General features: G+C 37.4%; 1 protein-coding gene across 2 annotated transcripts in view; it reads left to right on the top strand.

The window, feature by feature from the left end:
• BCO2 (beta-carotene oxygenase 2) overlaps positions 1-17543 on the top strand; it is a 35455-nt gene extending 17912 nt beyond the window's left edge. For both annotated transcript variants that reach the window (XM_045556579.1, XM_045556580.1), the window contains exons 6-12: positions 3971-4099; positions 4854-5014; positions 5920-6087; positions 14359-14496; positions 15078-15260; positions 15740-15850; positions 17296-17543. In XM_045556579.1, coding sequence (XP_045412535.1) covers positions 3971-4099; positions 4854-5014; positions 5920-6087; positions 14359-14496; positions 15078-15260; positions 15740-15850; positions 17296-17409 — 1004 coding nt within the window. In that variant the 3' untranslated portion in view covers positions 17410-17543. The remainder of the gene's footprint in view (positions 1-3970; positions 4100-4853; positions 5015-5919; positions 6088-14358; positions 14497-15077; positions 15261-15739; positions 15851-17295) is intronic.
• Positions 17544-18419: the final 876 nt, after the last annotated feature.

Here is an 18419-nt window from a genome sequence, read left to right as displayed (position 1 = left end):
ACGTGTAAGTATATACAAAGATGAATACTGCAGGGTGTTTTTTTACTGGCTCATGTAGAGAGATGGTGCCCTGAACACCCCATCACTCAGTTCTCTCTCCTCTTCTTTCTTACCCGAGGTAAGGATGTATTCTTCAAAACTATTATAGGAAACAGCAAATATCCTTCTAGGTATTTAATAAAATGTTTCACAAATAGATACACTGACTCAGCAGTTTTTTTGGTCCATCCATCTTTTTTGATCATTAAAGAATCCATGTCTTTCTTTTTTTCTTTTTCTTTTTTAAGAGACAAGATCTCACCCTGTCACCCAGGTTGGAGTACAGGGGCATGGTCATAGCTCACTGTAACCTCAAACTTCTGGGGTCAAGCCATCCTCCTGCCTTGGCCTCCCAAAGCACTGGGATTACAGGCAGGAGCCACTACTCCTGGCCCCCAAAATCCACTTCTTAATAAATTAACTCTATTAACAAAGTAGATCACTTTGTGACTCATTCATAACATGGGAAATATTACTTAACCATTCTGAATTTTATATTCTGAAACAATTTAGTCATCAGATCAGTGATTCTCAGCCTTTAGTGTGTCTAAGAATCATGGAATACTTGCCAGCAATGTAGATTACTGGGCTTCATTTATCTTCAGGGATTCTGGTTCAGTAGAACTGGAAAGGAGCCAAGTATCTGCATGTTAACATGGTCCTTGGGTGATCTTGGTGCAAGTGGCCCCTGGATCTCACTGAGAAACCCTGCTACCAATCATGAAAGGCTGTGCTTATTACTTTGCCTGAATCTGTTATTAATATTAATACAAACTTCTGGAGACTCTCCCAGAGTTAGACGCAGTATTGAGCAAGCAGATCTTTGTGGACATTCCTTTGCTGGGTGTTTCCTGGGTGTCTGTTTGCCCTGCCTAATGCCTTCAAGGTTTTCAGTTCAAACAGTTCATTAATTAATGTGTTTAAATTCAGTGAATTGAATAATTGTCACTTAGTCCAATTGCTAGGACGGGGAGTTCTATTTTCCTAATCCCAGCTAACATTGAATCTACTTATCTTTTCTTACTTGATTATTTGGTTCAGTGAGAAGTTTTTGAACTGGAACTCAAAGTACATGTAGCTGCACGGAGCTTGACTACCTACTATACATTTGGGGGGAATTTAGTGATCCTCACTGTAATAAAATAAAATGCTTGCTAGTAATTCCTACCTTCAGGAAATAAAAAGCTTTTTAATTGTTTTAGCTTTTCCAGATATTTTTAAAAGGCTTTAAAAAATAAGCCAGAAACCTTTAAACATTAATCAGTCCAATTGATTTTTAATACTTATTTAAAATATGTTCTTCATGTTAATCAGAGACAGAAATCAGGTACTCTTGGAACTACAGAGCTTGTCTAAGATTTCTTTCGACACTGTGTAAAGCATGATGCTTTAGAAATAATGGGTTCTCAAAACATATCTTTAGGGCCGGGCACAGTGGCACATGCCTGTACTCCAGTGCTTTGGGAGGCCAAAGTGGGAGGATCACTTGAGGCCAGGGGTGAGACCAGTCTGGCAACATAGTCAGAATCTGTCTCTACAAAAAAGAAAAAAATTAGCTGGGTGGTGGTGCATGTCTAGCCACTTGAGACGCAGAGGCAGGAGGATTGCTTGAGGCCAGAAGATTGATGCTGTAGTGAGCTATGATTGCACCAGTGCACTCCAGCCTGGGTGACAGAGTAAGAACCTTTCTATAAAATAAAAAAATAAAAATAAAACCAAAAAAACCCATATTTATATCCCCCAACCTAAGCCTCCCCAGTATTTTATATCAAGTTGTTTACTTATGTTAAGGGCCAAAAGCTTCAAGACTACTAACTGTTATAACTTTTGGCCATATAATGTTAAAGGCTGAAATTTTAACATTGTCAAAGCTATTTCTGTAATGTCACAGTGTGAGTTTTGTGCCGAAAAATCATTAACCTGCTATCTCGCGTCTGTAAAACTGCTTGCTAAAGACAGTGCCCCAAGTGTGGGACAACAACACCCATGTTCTGCATGACCAAGCCCTAAACTGCCCAGATCCTGTTGCAGCAGGACATGAGAATGATGTATTGCTGCTTTTTGCCCTTATAATCATGCTTGCTCTGCCCCAATGATTTTTTACTCATGATAAAAACTTTCTGCTTCAAAGGGTCAATGCTGCTCTCTGTGCCACCGCCTTTGGCGGTGCAGAGAGTAGTCACTGGCCAGCTAATAAAGACTCCTAATTTGGCTCAATTTGGTCTTTAGGAGGTCATTTCTCGCATCTCAGATCATAATAACTTAGTGTTCTTCCTAGGATGTCTAACAGGCATTACAAAATTAACTTGTCCAAAACCAAACTCCTGATCTTTTCCACTAAACTTTCTTTCTTTCTCTCTGTCTCTCTTGTTTTTTTTTTTTTTAAATTAGAGATTTAGAGATGAGGGTCTTTCTTTGTTGCCCAGCCTAGACTTGAACTCCTGGGCTCAAGGGATCCTCCTGAGTAGCTGGGACTACAGTTGTGTACCACTGTACTCACCTTAAACTTTCTCTTCTCACGATGGGTCTTCCCCATCTCAGTTGATGCTAATTCCATCCATCCAGTTTCTCAGGACAAGAACTTTGGAATCATCCTTTACATTTCTCTCTCACGTCCACACTCAATTGATCAAAAAGTAATTTCAGCAATGCCTTCAAAATATATCCAAAATCTAACCACCTCACACCATCTCCAGGGCCACCACTCTACTTTGTGCCACCACCCTCTCTTACTTGAATGACTGAAGTAGCCTCTTCACTAGTTTCCCTGATTCTGTCCTTGCCCCACTTCAGTTTCTTCTCAGCACAGCAGCCACAGTTATCCTTTGAACCCATACCCATGTCTGTGGCCTCACTTCCTAGACTCTCCACCTTGCTTATTATGACAGAGCCACACTGGCCTTCTTGCTTTTATGTGAATACTCCAGACTTGCTCCTGGCTGGAAAACTTTTGCATTTGCTCTTCTCTCTGCCTGAAATGCATTTCTCCCAGATAGCCTCAAAGCTTTCTTCCTCACCTCCTTCAAGTCTTTACTCAAATGTTGTCTACTTAGTGAAGACGTCCCAAATCAGCATATTTAAAATTGCAAACAGTAGCCCCAACTTATCAATCACTTTTAATCCCCGTTTCCTGGTTCATTTTCCATTTTAGTTCTCATTGTCATTTGATGCATTGTATTTTTACTTATTATAAACTATTTGTAAGAATTTGAGCTTTAGGGCTGGGTATGGTGGCTCACGCCTGTAATCCTAGCTCTTTGGGAGGCCGAGGCAGGAGGATCACTTGAGGTCAGGAGTTTCAAACCAGCCTGAGCAAGAGCAAGACTCCATCCTACAAAAAACAGGAAAATTAGCCAGATGTGGTGGTATGCATCTGTAGTCCTAGCTACTTGGAAGCTGAGGCAGGAGGTTGAGGTTGCAGTGAGCTATGATGAGGCCACTGCACTCTAGCATGGGTGAGAGAGTGAGACCCTGTCTCAAAAAAAAAAAAAAAAAAAAGAGGGGTCTAGAGGACTGGAGGGAAGGAATTGGACATGGGTACAAATGGAGATCATAGTTGATAGAGGGAAAGAAGGAAGGGACAAAGAGAATTTGAGGATATTCCTGCCTGCTATCTTAACTCTTCCTATGAGGAAGGGATGGAGTTCCTCTGTGTGGAGTCAGGAGGTAACCATTTGAGAACATTAGAATACAGTGAATCATTGGTTGATCACTTTGGGTGTGCTGTTTCAAAACCTTAGCTAATGACTTTTATAAAGGTAATATATTTTTTATATCCAAATCTTTGTTTGAAATAACCCTTCATGAAATATGAATGCCATGCCTATTGCATAAATCTCTTAACTGCTTTTGCCAAGTCCTCAAGTGCAAGGGTTATCTTTTATTCTAGAATGTATGTAAAACTGTTAAGATAGCATTTTCCATTTTTCAGGTTCCTGCTATAATGTTATTCGGGTTCCTCCAGAAAAGATGGACCCTGGGGAGACAATCCATGGAGCCCAGGTGATATGTTCTATTGCTTCTGCAGAGAGGATGAAGCCTTCTTACTTCCATAGCTTTGGTGAGTCCAGAGATAAGGCAGATTGCAGGGAGCCCTGCCCTAATGTTTCTGTAGCAGAAGGACTAGTTTTGTTTTGGCAATAGTTTGTCAGCATATGGTGATAATGAGACCGAGGTTGCATTTTGATGCCAGTTAAATTTATTCTGTTTAGTCACATACTCTTGATCCTAGCCAGCTAACTGCTTGAAAAGATATGCTGTAGTTGCTTTAGTTTAAACAATCATTAAAAAATTAATTGATAGAATTCAAACTTTTAGGCAACTTTAAAGCCCACAAGTAATAATCATACATAAAAAGGTCTTGACTACATTTCTTGGGGAAATTCAAATTCTTTATAGTTTACTTCAGCTTTTACTCAGAATATTTATTTTCTGAATTCTAAACTATTATAGCCAGACTGCTCCTGGCTCCTTACCCCCAGAAGAAATAGGAAAAGGATTAAGAAATAAACGTATAGTTCATAAAAGACACTTTAATACCATACTTCTTTACTTTGTTCCTAAAAAAGCAATTTGAAAAGATAAGAAAAAAAGATAAAAAGCAAGCTGCAAACATTTGACCCAAGATAGACACAGTTCCCTTTTTTTAAATGTAGGAACAGGAAATATGTATAGCAGAGCTGGGAAACAGTGAAGAAGTATTTCTGGCTGGCATTTGTTAGGTCAGCAGGAATTCAGACAAGTCCTCTAAATGTCACATTTCAGACAACTCTAGTTTGCCAAATAACATTTTATTATTTGCCGGAACCTTTTAGGAATGACAAGGAACTACATAATCTTCATTGAGCAACCTCTAAAGATGAATATGTGGAAAATTGTCACTTCTAAAATTCGGGGAAAGGCCGTTTCAGATGGCATAAACTGGGAACCCCAGTATAATACACGGTTTCATGTTGTGGATAAACACACTGGACAGGTAGAGTATTTTGAGTATATTCATCATGAAAATGACTGGACACAAAGGCAAAATTTCCATATGGTTGATTTCTCACCTTTACTGGGCATTACTTGCATATGACACTGTTAATCAAGGACATTACTTTCTCCTATAGGTTGAGCTAGCTACATAATTATTACAGTGGATTTTGCATGTTAGAGAATTATAGGAAATGCTTTGTCATTTTAATTATCTGATTCAATTAAAATGGCATCCAGGGAACCCTCTTAGCATGGATTCTTCCATATCATAGTAGTTGTGAAGGAGGGTGTTGTTCATTCAAAGATATTCTGTAACTTTTAAAATAACACTTTAATTAGTTGCTTTTATGGCTTCTTAATATGTGAATCTGATAATCCCCCCAAAATCTAAGCATGCTGGTTGATATCTTTTAATACTCCTGATTAATAGCACTATTATATTTGTCTACTTTTTACCTCTCTAAAGACATAGTATCTTAACTACCTGAATTTCATTACAAAAATTTTTAGTAATGAGTGCACTTTTCAAAGAATTAGCCACTTAACTTATCATAAGCATATATTTTCTATTTAACCATGCAGTTGGAATCCAGTATTTATTTATCCTTCAAAACATTGTGCCATATTTCATGAGGATTTTTAAGTTAGTTATAAAGTTGAGTGGTCTGTATCAAATAGCCTCAGTTCATTGATTAACATGAGATGAGATGACTTAAGCAAGCAATGCTTAAAGGGTATTCACTTTTACATTCTGGAATTCTACTTCTTGAACAGGCACTGCGCCTGCCACTTCAAGCGGGGGAAATCCTCTTAATTTTCTTATTTTAAATTTTGTGGTTCTGTTCATAAAATAAAATAAAATAAAATAAATCTCTTTTTCATTGCTTGTGTTTTCTCCTGCAGCTTCTTCCAGGGTTGTACTACAGCAAACCTTTTGTTACTTTTCATCAAATCAATGCCTTTGAGGACCAGGGCTGTGTTATAATTGATTTGTGCTGTCAAGATAATGGAGGGAACCTAGAAATTTACCAACTACAGAATCTCAGGAGAGCTGGGGAAGGACTTGATCAGGTAAACATCAGGATTTGTCAGTAGTCGTCAAAATAATTTTGAATTATCTAGGATCTGGCTTTGGCTTTGGAATTATCTGTTTCTCGCCCCCTTGTGGCAAACAAGGAGGGAGAGTTTTCTAGCATTGAATACACAGCTTTGTCATTTAATTAATATTAAAAAATAATTTGGAGTAGCTTACTTAATGCCTAATAAATAAGAAGCATGGCAAAGAGAGCCAAGGTATATGTTTTAAAGCATTTGTGATTAGTTCCTTATTACACTTAGGCACCAAACATACTTACTGCATTTTCCTAGAAGGGCTAGCAAAATGGACCGTCAATCAGTTCACCTAGATGATACTGAATCCAAAGTAAACATTTTCCTTGAATTATGCAGTGTAAATTGTCTTCAAGTTTAGTTTTATTTTTCAGCTGTAGTTTTATTTTAAAATGTTTTTAAAACAGTACTTATTAAGTTTTCTTATACCTACTAAACTTGCTTATAGCTTTATGGTAGGTCTTGTTATCTGTGGTGTGAGTCCTTTAGCTCTTCTTTTTTAAGATTGTCTGAGGTTTTCATGGCCTTTTGCATTTCCATAAATTTTATCAACTTGTCAGTTATTTGTTTTTTGAAAAATAAATCATATTGTGTATATTTGAGGTTTACAACATGATGTTATGGGATACATATAGATAGTAAAATGGTTACTATAGTGAAGCAGATTAACGTATTTATCATCTTACATAAATGCTTTTTTGTGTTCAGAGCAGCTAAAATCTACTTATTTAACAAAAATTCTGGCTGGGCACAATGGCTCACGCCTGTAATTCTAGCACTCTGGGAGGCTGAGGTGGGTGGATCGTTTGAGCTCAGGAGTTTGAGACCAGCCTGAGCAAGAGTGAGACCCTGTCTCTACTAAAAAAAAAAAGAAAGAAAGAAAGAAATTAGCTGGACAACTAAAAATATATAGAAAAAATTAGCTGGGCATGATGGCGCATGCCTGTAGTCCCAGCTACTCAGGAGGCTGAGGCAGGAGGATCTCTTGAGCCCAAGAGTTTGAGGTTGCTGTGAGCTAGGCTGATGCCACAGCACTTTAGCCCAGGTGACAGAGTGAGACTCTGTCTCAAAAAAAATCACTAATACAATATAATTTTATTAACTTTATTCGTCATGTTGTATATGTAGATTAGACTTGTTCATACTACATATGGCTATTTTGTATCCTTTGACCTACATCTTTCCTTTCCCTTCCTCTCCCTCCCATGGTAACCACTATTTCATTTTCTCTCTGTTTATTTGAGTTCTTTTTAAAATATCTGACATATAACTGAGATCATGCAATATTTTTCTTTGTGTCTGGCTTATTTCACTTAGCATAATGTTGTCAAGGTCCATCTATGTTTGGTGAATGGCAGGATCTTCTTTTTTAAGATTGAATAATATACCATCATATACATATACACCACATTTTCGTTATCCATTTACCCGTCAATGGGCATTTAGATTGTTTCTGTATCTTGCTATTGTGAATAATGCTGCAATGAACATGGGAGTGCAGATATCTTCATGAGGTAGTGATTTCATCTCTTTTGAGTACATACTAAGAAGAGGGATTACTGGGTCATATGATAGTTCTACAGTTGACTCTTGAACAACATGTGTTTGAAATTCATTGGTCCACTTATACGTATGTGGATTTTCTTCTGCCTGTCACCCCTGAGACAGCAAGACCAACCCCAACTCTTCCTCCTCTTCAGCCTATTCAGCGTGAAGACAATGAGGATGAAGATCTTTAAGACGATCCACCTCCACTTAATGAATAGTAAATATTTTTTCTCTTTCTTAGGATTTCCTTAATAGTATTTTCTTTTCTCTAACCTACTTTATTGTAGGAATATAGCATATAGTACATGTAACATATGAAATATATATTAATCAACTGTTTATATTATCAGTAAGGCTTCCAGTCAACAGTAGGCTATTGGTAGTTAAGTTTTGGAGGAGTCAAAAGTTATATGTGGATTTTCGACTGTGTGTGTGGGTGGCACCCCAACCCCCATTTTGTTCTAAGGTAAACTGTATTTTTAATTTCTTTAGGAACCTCTGTGCTGTTTTCCATAATGGCTGTACCAATCTACATTCCCACCAACAGTGTTCTAGGAATCCCTTTCCTCCACACCCTTGCCAACATTTGTTATCTCTTGTTTTTTAGATGATAGAGTGATATCTCATAGTGGTTTTAATATGTATTTCCCTTATGATTGGTGATGTTGGGCACCTTTTCATATTCCTTTTGAATATTTTTATGTCTTCTTTGGAGAAATGTCTATTCAGGTCCTTTGCCCATTTTTTAATCAGGTTATTTGTTTTTCTGCTATTGAGTTGTAAGAGTTCTTTATAAATTCTGAGTATTAACCCCTTAGCAGATATGTGGCTTCCAATTATTTTTTCCCAGTCTGTATGTTGCCTTTTCATTTTGTTGTTTGTTTCCTTTGATATACAGAAGCTTTTTAGTTCGATGTCAACTTGTCAGTTTTTGCAAAGGAAAAAAAAACCTGATTCAGATCGTGTTGCAACTATAGATCACTTTGGGAAAAATTGACATCTTTACAATATTGAATCTTCCAATCATGAACATGGAATATCTCTCCATTTATTTGGGTCTTCTTTAATTTCTCTCAGTAGCATTATAGTTTCAGTGTAAGGATACTACATATCTTTTGCTAATTTTTTTCCTAGACATTTTGTGTCTTTTGAAACTGTTGTAAAAGGTATTTTCTAAACTTTAATTTTCTGCTTGTTGCTGGTATATAGAAATGCAACTGATTTTGTATATTACCTCATATCCATAGATCTTGCTAAATTCACTTATTAGTTTACACAGTTGATCTGCAGATTATTTTGGATTTTCTATGTACACAATCATGTTATCTGAAAATAATGGCAGTTTTATTTCTCTTTTTTTGTTGGGTTTCTTTTATTTTGGCTTTTTTTTTTTTTTTGAGAGAGGGTTTCACTCTGTCACCGAGGCTAAAGTGCAGTGGTGTCATCATGGCTCACTGCAACCTCAAACTCCTGGGCTCAAGAAATCCTCCTGCCTTGGCCTCCCAAGTAGATGGGACTATGAGCATGTGCCCCCACACCTTGCTAATTTTTCTATGACAGTTTTACTTCTTTCTTTCCAATACTTATGCCTTTTATTTCTTTTTATTGCCTTATTGTACCAGGTAGGACTTCAAGTTAAATAGAAGTGCTGATAGCATTGGAAAACATTGAATAATTTTCCATCAAGTATAAAATTGCTATAGATATTTTTGTAGATACCTTTATCAGATTATTTTGATGATACATTTTTTTGAGGTGGGGTCTCACTATGTTGCCCAGGATGGTCTCAAACTCCTGGGCTCAAGCAATCCTCCCACCTCAGCCTCCTAAGTAGCTGGGACTACAAGTGCACACTACCACATCAAGCTAATGGTGCCTTTTGATGAATAGACATTCTTAATTTAATATGATACAGTATACATCACCTAATAGCACATTTAGGAATAACATTAATCGGGTGTTGGGCAGATGTGTGGTGGGGAGAGGATGGGTGTATACATACATAATGAGTGCGATGTGCACTGTCTAGGGGATGGACACGCTTGAAGCTCGGATTCGGCGGGGGGAGATGGGGCAAGGGCAATATACGTAACCTAAACAACTTTTGTACCCCCATAATATGCTGAAATAAAAAAAAAAGAAGAAAAGAAAAAAAATATGATCCAGGATATCAGTCTTTTCCTTTATGACTAATACATTGTGTATATTGTTTTAGACATCTTCTCATGGTAAGGTCATGAACATACTATCCTATATTATCTTCTAGAAAAATCAATTATCTGTGTATGTATTATTCTGCTTCTGGAATCTATATTCTGTTCCACTGGTCTACTTGTGTATGCTCATGGCAGTACCATATTGTTCTAAATACTATCACTATCACAATTTTCAAACATGGAGAAATTTTTCTAGTTTTTCTGGTCGTTTATTTCTAGCATAATTTTACTATATGATTTTAATCCTTTAAAATTTATTGAGATTTGCTTTATGGTCCAACATAAGATCATTTTTTTAAATGTGCCATGTGTATCTTAGAAGAATGTATATTATGCATTGTGGATGTTTTATAGGTCAATTACGTCATACTGTTAATATTCAAATCTTTATTGATCTCTGTTTGTTGTATCAGTTATTGAAAGGTATATTAAAATATACCTTTCAGTATGGATTTTTCTTTTTCTCCTTATAGTTATGTTAATTTGTGTTTTACATATTTGTTACTCTGTTTTTGTGTGCATACAAATTTAGAATTGTTTTACCTTTCTAGTTTATTGAACATTCATCTTTGAGTAATGCTTTTTGCCTCAAAGTCTGCTTTTTGCAGTTTGCGTGCTATCACTTTTCCATCCTTTTACTTTTAATCTTTCTAAATGAGTATATTGTAAGCAACATAAATTTTAAAATCCATTGTGCTGATTCTTAACTTTTTATGGGGCATTTAGTTGAATGATCACCAATATATTGGGGTTTAAATATGCCATCTTACTATTTGCTTCCTATTTGTGCCACTAGTTCTTTTTCTTTCTCATTTCTCGCCTTCTCTGGATTGGTTGAGTGTATTTTATTATTTCATTTCCACCTCCTCATCCCCAACCCCAACCTTCTGTCCATTAGCTTGGTAGTTATACATTCTTTTGCTATTCTTTTAGAAGTTATTTTTAGAGATTTCAATGGGCATTCTTGATTTATCAAAGTATATTATAAATTCGTCCTTTTACTTCTTTTCCAGCCAATGCAAGGATTCTGTGATACTTTAACTCCACTTACTCTACTTTTGATTTTTATGTTTCTGTTCTTGTATATTTTGATTCTCTGTCTCTATTAAACCCTATAAGGCATTATTCTTATTGTTGCTTTATACAGTCATAATTACCAATACTACCCATTTACCCATATCTATACCTTGTTTGTTGCCCTTACTTAATTCCTTCCCCCTTTTCTGAGCTTTCCATCTGGAAATGTTTTCTTCTGATTGATGAACATACTTTAGTATTTCCTTTAGTTCAAAAGTGCTGGTGATGGGCTGGGTGTGGTGGCTTACTCCTGTAATCTCAGCAGTTTGGGAGGCCAAGGTGAGATGATTGTTTGAGGCCAGGAGTCCGAGAATGCATGGGGCAAAATAGCAAGACCCAGTCCCTACAAAAAATAAAAAAATTAGCCACGGTGGTGGTGCATGCCTGTAGTCCTAGCTACCGGGGAGGTTGAGGTGGGAGGATCTCTGGGCCCAGGAGTTTGAGGTTACCACAGTGAGCTATGATTGTGTCAGTGTACTGGGTAACAGAGAGAGACCCCACCTTAAAAAAAACACTGATGATGAAAATCCCTGTTTTTGTTTGTCAGAAGAAATGTCTTTATTTTATCTTCCTTCTTGGAAGGTGTTTGATATAATTGCATTGTCTTCTAATTTCTGTTGAGAAATCAGTTATCAATTTAATCTTTGCTTCTTTGAAGTTGATCTCCCCCCCGCCTCCGCCGACTGCTCTTAAGATTTTCTCTTCAGTTTTTTGCAACTGTATTATGAGATCTCAATAAGCTTTTTTTTTTTCATTTGTTTTACTTGGGGTTTTTAGGGATTCTTAAATCTATGGTTTGACGTCTATCATTACTTTTGAAAAATTTCGACCATTATTTCTTCAAATATTGCATCTGGTAAATCCTTTCTCTCCTTGCTTTCTGGGACTGCAATACATATATGTTATTCCTTTTTACTCTATCCCTCTGTCCCTTATGTTCTTTTAGTATTTTCCATCCTTTTCTAAGCAAGAGTTTTTTTTTTTTAATATTTTCTTCTTACCTATCTTACTGCTTAAACATTCTCTCTTTAATTGTATCTATTCTGCTGTTAAACCTAATCACAAAGTTCTTAAATTAATTGCATTTTTCAGTTCTAGAATTTTGATTTGGTTCTCTTTTACAATTTATAGTTTTTTGCCACAATTCTCAATTTAGAAGAATTCCTCAAACATATTCAGAATAAAGTCTGATAACTCTATTATCTGGATCCTCTGTGGCTCTGTTCCTATCATCTTGTTTATTTTGGTTTTTAGTCATGTTGTCTTATCTTTGCATGTGCTGGTTATTTATCATATGCAGAATATTGTGTTTGAAAATTTATAGAAATATTTTGAGACACAGGGTGATGTTATCTTCCTCTAGTGAAGATTTTCATTTACTTATATAATTTCAAGAAGGATTCTGTCCCTGCAAGAGCTGGACTATTTCATTTAGCATACTGTTTTCAAGGTTCATCCATGCTGTAGCATGTATCAGAATTTTATTCCTTTTTAAGATTGAATAATAATCCATTGTATGTATATACTACATTTTGTTTACTCATCTGTTGATGGATATTTGGGTTGTTTCCACCTTTTGGCTATTATGAATAATGCTATTATGAATACTGGCATGCAAATATCTGTTTGAGTTCCCATTTTCAATTCTTTTAGGTATATATCTAAAAGTGGAATTGCTGGACCATATAATAATTCTATGTTTAACTTTTTGGGGAATTGCTAAACTTTTCCACAGTGGCTGTACCATTTTTCATTCCTATCAGAAATGTACAGAGTTCCAGTTTCTTCACCAACATTTATTATTTTCCATTTTTTTTTAATAATAGCCATCCTAATGGGTGTGAAGTGGCATCTCATTGTAGTTTTGATTTCCATTTCCCTAATGACTAATGCTGTTGAGCATCTGTGTAGATCCTTAAGGGAAAGGTTGCCCCAGTATCTAGTCCATTTCCGTGGGTTTCTTTTTCTCACAAACCTTGCCCCATTGTTCCCCTCTGTCTTTTTAGCTCACCAGTGCCTTCAAACAGCTGTTTTAAACATTTTGTCCAGCTTTTCTAGCTGTTCTCAATGGTGTAGTTGATCCACATTACCTAATCCATCATTATTTGAAGGTTCTTTTTTGTTTAGCTATGGTTTTGCAAAAGAACAAAAAGTTTAAATATAATTAAATGTGACTTTTAAAAAGCTAATTCTTTATGAAGCTTATGAATGGCACTAAATCTTTACCCAGTAAAAAGATTTCTATAGGGGATGGAGATCATATGGACTAGGTATAAGGGGGGAAATGGCGTGGTTTGTTTTCCAACTTACAATATTTCAGGAGGGGAAAATATACTTAGCACATATTGTCAGGAAAAATGCACTTCTTTTATTTAAGTCTCCTGCTTAAACATCATCTTCACAGAGAGGTTTTGTTGGGGGCTCCCAGGATCACTCCAGGTTTGATGATTTGAAACGAGGACTCACGGGACTCAACATATAGTCATACTCATGACTCTGATGACAGTAAAAAGATACAAAGCAAAATCTTCAAAAGGAAAAGGCACATGAGATGAAGTCTGGAGGAAAACAGGTGTATGCTTCCAGGGATCCTCTTCCAGTAGCGTCACAATGGATGCACTTAATTCCTCCAGGAACTAGTTGTGACAACGTGTGAAATGTAGCCTCCCAAAGACGCTCACCCAAGCCTGGTTGTCCAGGGTTTTTACTGGGATCAGCCATATAGGCATACAGGCCCTACATGACTAACCTTCGTTCATGAAGTTCTAGATCATTATAAATCACACTGTTAGTATAAACTATCTGTACAAACTACTACAGTGCAACTGAAGGCTTCACACGTGCAAGAACACTCTTATCAGACAGAACATCCCAAGAATTCAGTTCCCAGGAGACAGCCAAGGGTCAGTCATGAAAACAGGTCTTTCTTGAGAATGCAGTGTTTGAGTAACTCAACCCTGCTAAGTTATTCCTTTTCTGCACAGAAGTCTACCCTGACCAAACCTGAAGAAGAGAGCAGCCCTTGTTATTCTCTATTCCTTCTCCATTTCGCTATATAATCATATGTTTATTTGATGCTAATTAAATAACATAAATATTTAATAATTTTTAAATGTGTTTATTGTCCTTCTTCCTCCACTAGAATATAAGTTCTGTGAGGCCAAAGACTTTGCTTTATTCACTGTTGAATCCTCAGTGTCTAAAACAGTGCTTGGCATATGGGAGGTACTCAACAAATATTTGTTAAATAAATGCAAGAGTGGAAATTATCATTTATGTAATTATTAATACTTAGGAATGCCAATAATGTTGACTCGGTCTAAATTATTGGGACATGCTGTTATCCTACGAATGAAAATTTTTCACCTGTTTGTTCCTCCCTCCTGAACAGGTCTATAATTCAGCAGCCAGATCATTCCCTCGAAGATTTGTTTTGCCCTTAAATGTCAGTTTGAATGCCCCTGAGGGAGTGAACCTCAGTCCATTGTCCTATTCTTCAGCCAGTGCTGTGAAACAGGCTGATGGAAAGGTATGCTATGAGAGGACATTAGACTAAGACTAATGTTAGTAAGTCTAACTTTACTGATGTTACTTTATTCATCGACTGTTCTCCATAATGTTTAGTGCCCAATAAGTTCCATCACATTCAGTTGAGCATGGAATAGTGTTTGCCTAACAATTGCAGAAACGGGGTGGGAATGAGCACCATGTTTATCTTCCTTCTTGTGTTTTGAAACAGAGATATGCAACTTTCTAATGGTTGTGGGATGTGTGAGCATTTGAAATTGGCACTGGTAATTCCTTCCTTTTAGATAATATGTGCTTACCACAGGCTTATCATTGTGCAGCTATCAATGTCTTAGCTTTAGTAAAATAAAAAGCGTATTTCCAGCTCCTAGCCATTGGATGGCTTATTCACAAAACCTGATAATCTTTTATGCATCCATATGTGTGATGGAAAGTGGAAAAATATTAAAAAAAGACACAGAAACTCAGTGTCCAAGCCCTGTCACAAACTTTACAGAGTATTAGTGCTCTCACTGACCTACATAAGAAGAGAATAGCTGAGAATTAAGCTACCACTACAAATCCTTTTGGAATCTCTTTTAGATCTGGTGCTCTCATGAGAATTTACATCACGAGGACCTAGAGGAGGAAGGGGGCATTGAATTTCCCCAGATCAACTATGGCCAATTCAGTGGCAAAAAGTATCATTTCTTCTATGGCTGTGGCTTTCGGCATTTGGTGGGGGATTCTCTGATCAAGGTTGACGTGGTGAACAAGACACTGAAGGTGATGATTCTTCCCTTTGAATTAGTTTGTTTTGTTTAAGGTAGCTCTTGAGATCCTTTAATATTTAACAGCTCAGCCATTTTCTTTTATTAAGTTTGAAAACCATGAAATCATCTATGTTAAGGGCATGTTCCCTGTAGGGAATCTAAATAAACCCCAAGCCCAGAAGAATAATTCTATGCTTGATCTTGGATCTTGATGTTAATTTGGGAGAAACCATGGGGTTAAGTTTCTTGGGACAACTATATTTCAGGTTGGTGGGAAATTATAATCACGCAAATTATGTTTGATGGTGATGGAATCTGGGGCTGCAAAATCTCCCTCTCTCTCTCTTTCCTATATTCAACTCAGCAAGCATGATTATTTTACTGTTGGAATATTCTATTGACAGCCAAATTCATGCTTGGAGTGACAAAAGCTATAGAAAGCTTCCTGCTCACAACTGGCCTTTTATCAAATACCTTTTTCGGAACTTGCAGGTTTGGAGGGAAGATGGCTATTATCCCTCAGAACCTGTTTTTGTTCCAGTACCCGGAGCCACTGAAGAAGATAATGGGGTCATTCTTTCTGTGGTGATTACACCCAACCAGGTAAATGTATTTCCCTGTCACTGGTCAGAAGGAAAAGTACCACTGTGCCATCTGATAGATCAAGGATACATATTGATGTGGTCCATAGTTTACTTTGATTCCAATATGGCATTTTCTCTCTTCTCTTCCCCTCCTTACTATTTACATACCCTTTATCACAATTTATATTTTATTATTGTTTTAAAGTTCTATTTGTAAGACCATAATAACAATTTACATTTGCATATGGATTTGTTATTTACAAATTACTTTCATATATATTATGTAGTCATCAAAACAACTTTGTGGGATACCATTTTTACAACATGTGGCATTTGTAATGTAAAGAAGTTGAAAGAGACTTGCGTGAGATCTCATAGTGGTAAAACCAATAATATTTTATTTTATTTTTTTTTGAGACAGGGTCTCACTCTATTGTCCAGGCTAGAGTGCAGTGGCATGGTCATAGCTGACTCCAACCTCCAATGCCTGGGCTCAAGCGATCCTCCTGCTTCAGCCTCCCGAGAGACTGGAAATACAGGCATGTAACACCATGCCTGGCTAATTTTTAAATTTTTTTGTAGAGACAGAGTCTCGCTATGTTGCTCAGGCTGGTCTCAAACTCCTGGCCTCAAGCAGTCCTCCCACCTGGGCCTCCCAAAGTGCTAGGATTACAGGCATCAGCCACCGTGCCTGGGCTAAAGCCAGTATTTAACTCTAAGTCTTCTGAGTTCTAGTCTAATGTTCATACTGCCATCTGTGTTGCCAATTTCAATGAAATGACCTCAAAGTCCAATATCATAATCCCTCACCTAGTGTCTTAATAATGTTATTTACTACCTGACTTTTTACTTAGTGCAATCTTATGACAAATAGGTTGACTTTGAATACCAGCTTTGATCAATTATTAGTGGCTGCTTGGGGTGTAGAATTCTAAGGCCTTTTAAGGGTCCAGTGGGAAAAGTGTTGTGATCAATTAGTGATTTCTGCCATGGGCCTATGGGACTTTGTCCTCATGTCATGCACTTGCCACTCCTGTAATTAGATCAGGGCCAATCTCTGTCTGCCTTGCAGTGCTGCCCTTTGAATAGCTCCAAAGTAACACAAAATGGAGGCATTTCTAATTTGGAAGAAAGAGTTTCTATAATATGTCTCTTAGGAGATTGGAAAGGAGTAGGCAAAAAGGTCATTAAACTCCAAGAAATCCTGTGAGGGTGATTGATATAGACAACCTACTTTCTTTGCTCTAGGTATGAACTTCTTTAGCCATGACTTCCTTTTCAGCCCAGCAGCGATTCAGAAAACATTCAGTGAGTGGATAGGCACTATGCTAGGTGCTGGGGGTAGATACGAGGATGTGCAAGACATGGTCTCACCATCAGGAATTTTACAGTCCAGTCGAGGAGACAGACAGATTTTTGACTTAAAAAAGAAGGAATTTTCAGTGCTGTTTTTTCCTTTTCTAGAATGAAAACAATTTCCTCCTAGTGTTGGATGCCAAGAATTTTGAAGAACTGGGCCGAGCAGAGGTACCTGTGCAAATGCCTTATGGGTTCCACGGCACCTTCGTACCCATCTGATAGCACAACCACAAGGTCTGGAAACTAAGTTTAAAACCAGTGCTCTATACAAAAAGGGAGCAAAAATGGCACCCTATCTCCCAAACCATAGACATTTGATGTCAAATTTCTATTAAACAGAATTCATGAGAGAATTATGGTTTTATTTTTTTCTTAAGGCTTTTCCTGGAAATCATTAAGGACATGCTGATACAACCTTCTGAGTTGAGTTTTAAATTTACTTTTATTGGATATATCTTCCTCTAGGTAATAATAAGAATACATGAAAGAAAAACTAAAACTGGGCCATTACCACCATCAGACAGGTGGGTGACAGAGGTCCTAGGAGAAGAAATACAAATGATCATAGGTAGTAGACTTTGAATATAGATCAGAAGAGCACCTTGTTCTTTTCATCACAGTCTGCCTATTACCTGTGGTCCCTAAGGTACTCAGAGGATAGGAAACCAGCTGTATCGTGTTTAGAGGCTTCTTCTAAACTGGCTGTTTCTCTGCTGTCCACAGCAGACGCTACTACAGCGACACAACTCTCCTATGGACCACCCACTACCACTCCCCACCCCGCCCCCATCCCCACCTTGGGAGGTGGTTGTTTTGAGGGATATCACTAAAATCAGGCACTTCTCCAGGGGTACAGTCCTCCATAGATTGGTGAAAAGCCAGTAGTTCTTCATTTACTTGGGCAACAGGTGGCACTAGAGACCACATCATCTCTACCTTTCTAAGCCCCACCAGTTTTTACCAACAGCCCTAAAGCAGCCAAGGTCTGTTACTTAAACCACCCTCTTATCAACACCCTGGAAATCCCTCATTCACTCTTCCTTCACTTATACTCCCTCCCCCCAGCTGAACTCCACTCCTGGACTGCCTGTGCTTCCTCTGCATGGGGCGTGCTGATGGAGAAGAGCCCCACACATATCATTTGGGGCACCTAAAAACTCAAGGTTAGGCTCTCTGCACAGTCCTGGACCAACAGAGTCAGTTTCTGCTCTAATTTTCCTTAAGAGTTA

This window comes from Lemur catta, chromosome 7, assembly GCF_020740605.2.
Source record: "Lemur catta isolate mLemCat1 chromosome 7, mLemCat1.pri, whole genome shotgun sequence".
Taxonomy (NCBI): Eukaryota; Metazoa; Chordata; class Mammalia; order Primates; family Lemuridae; genus Lemur; species Lemur catta.
This window is presented reverse-complemented; position numbering and strand designations above follow the sequence as displayed.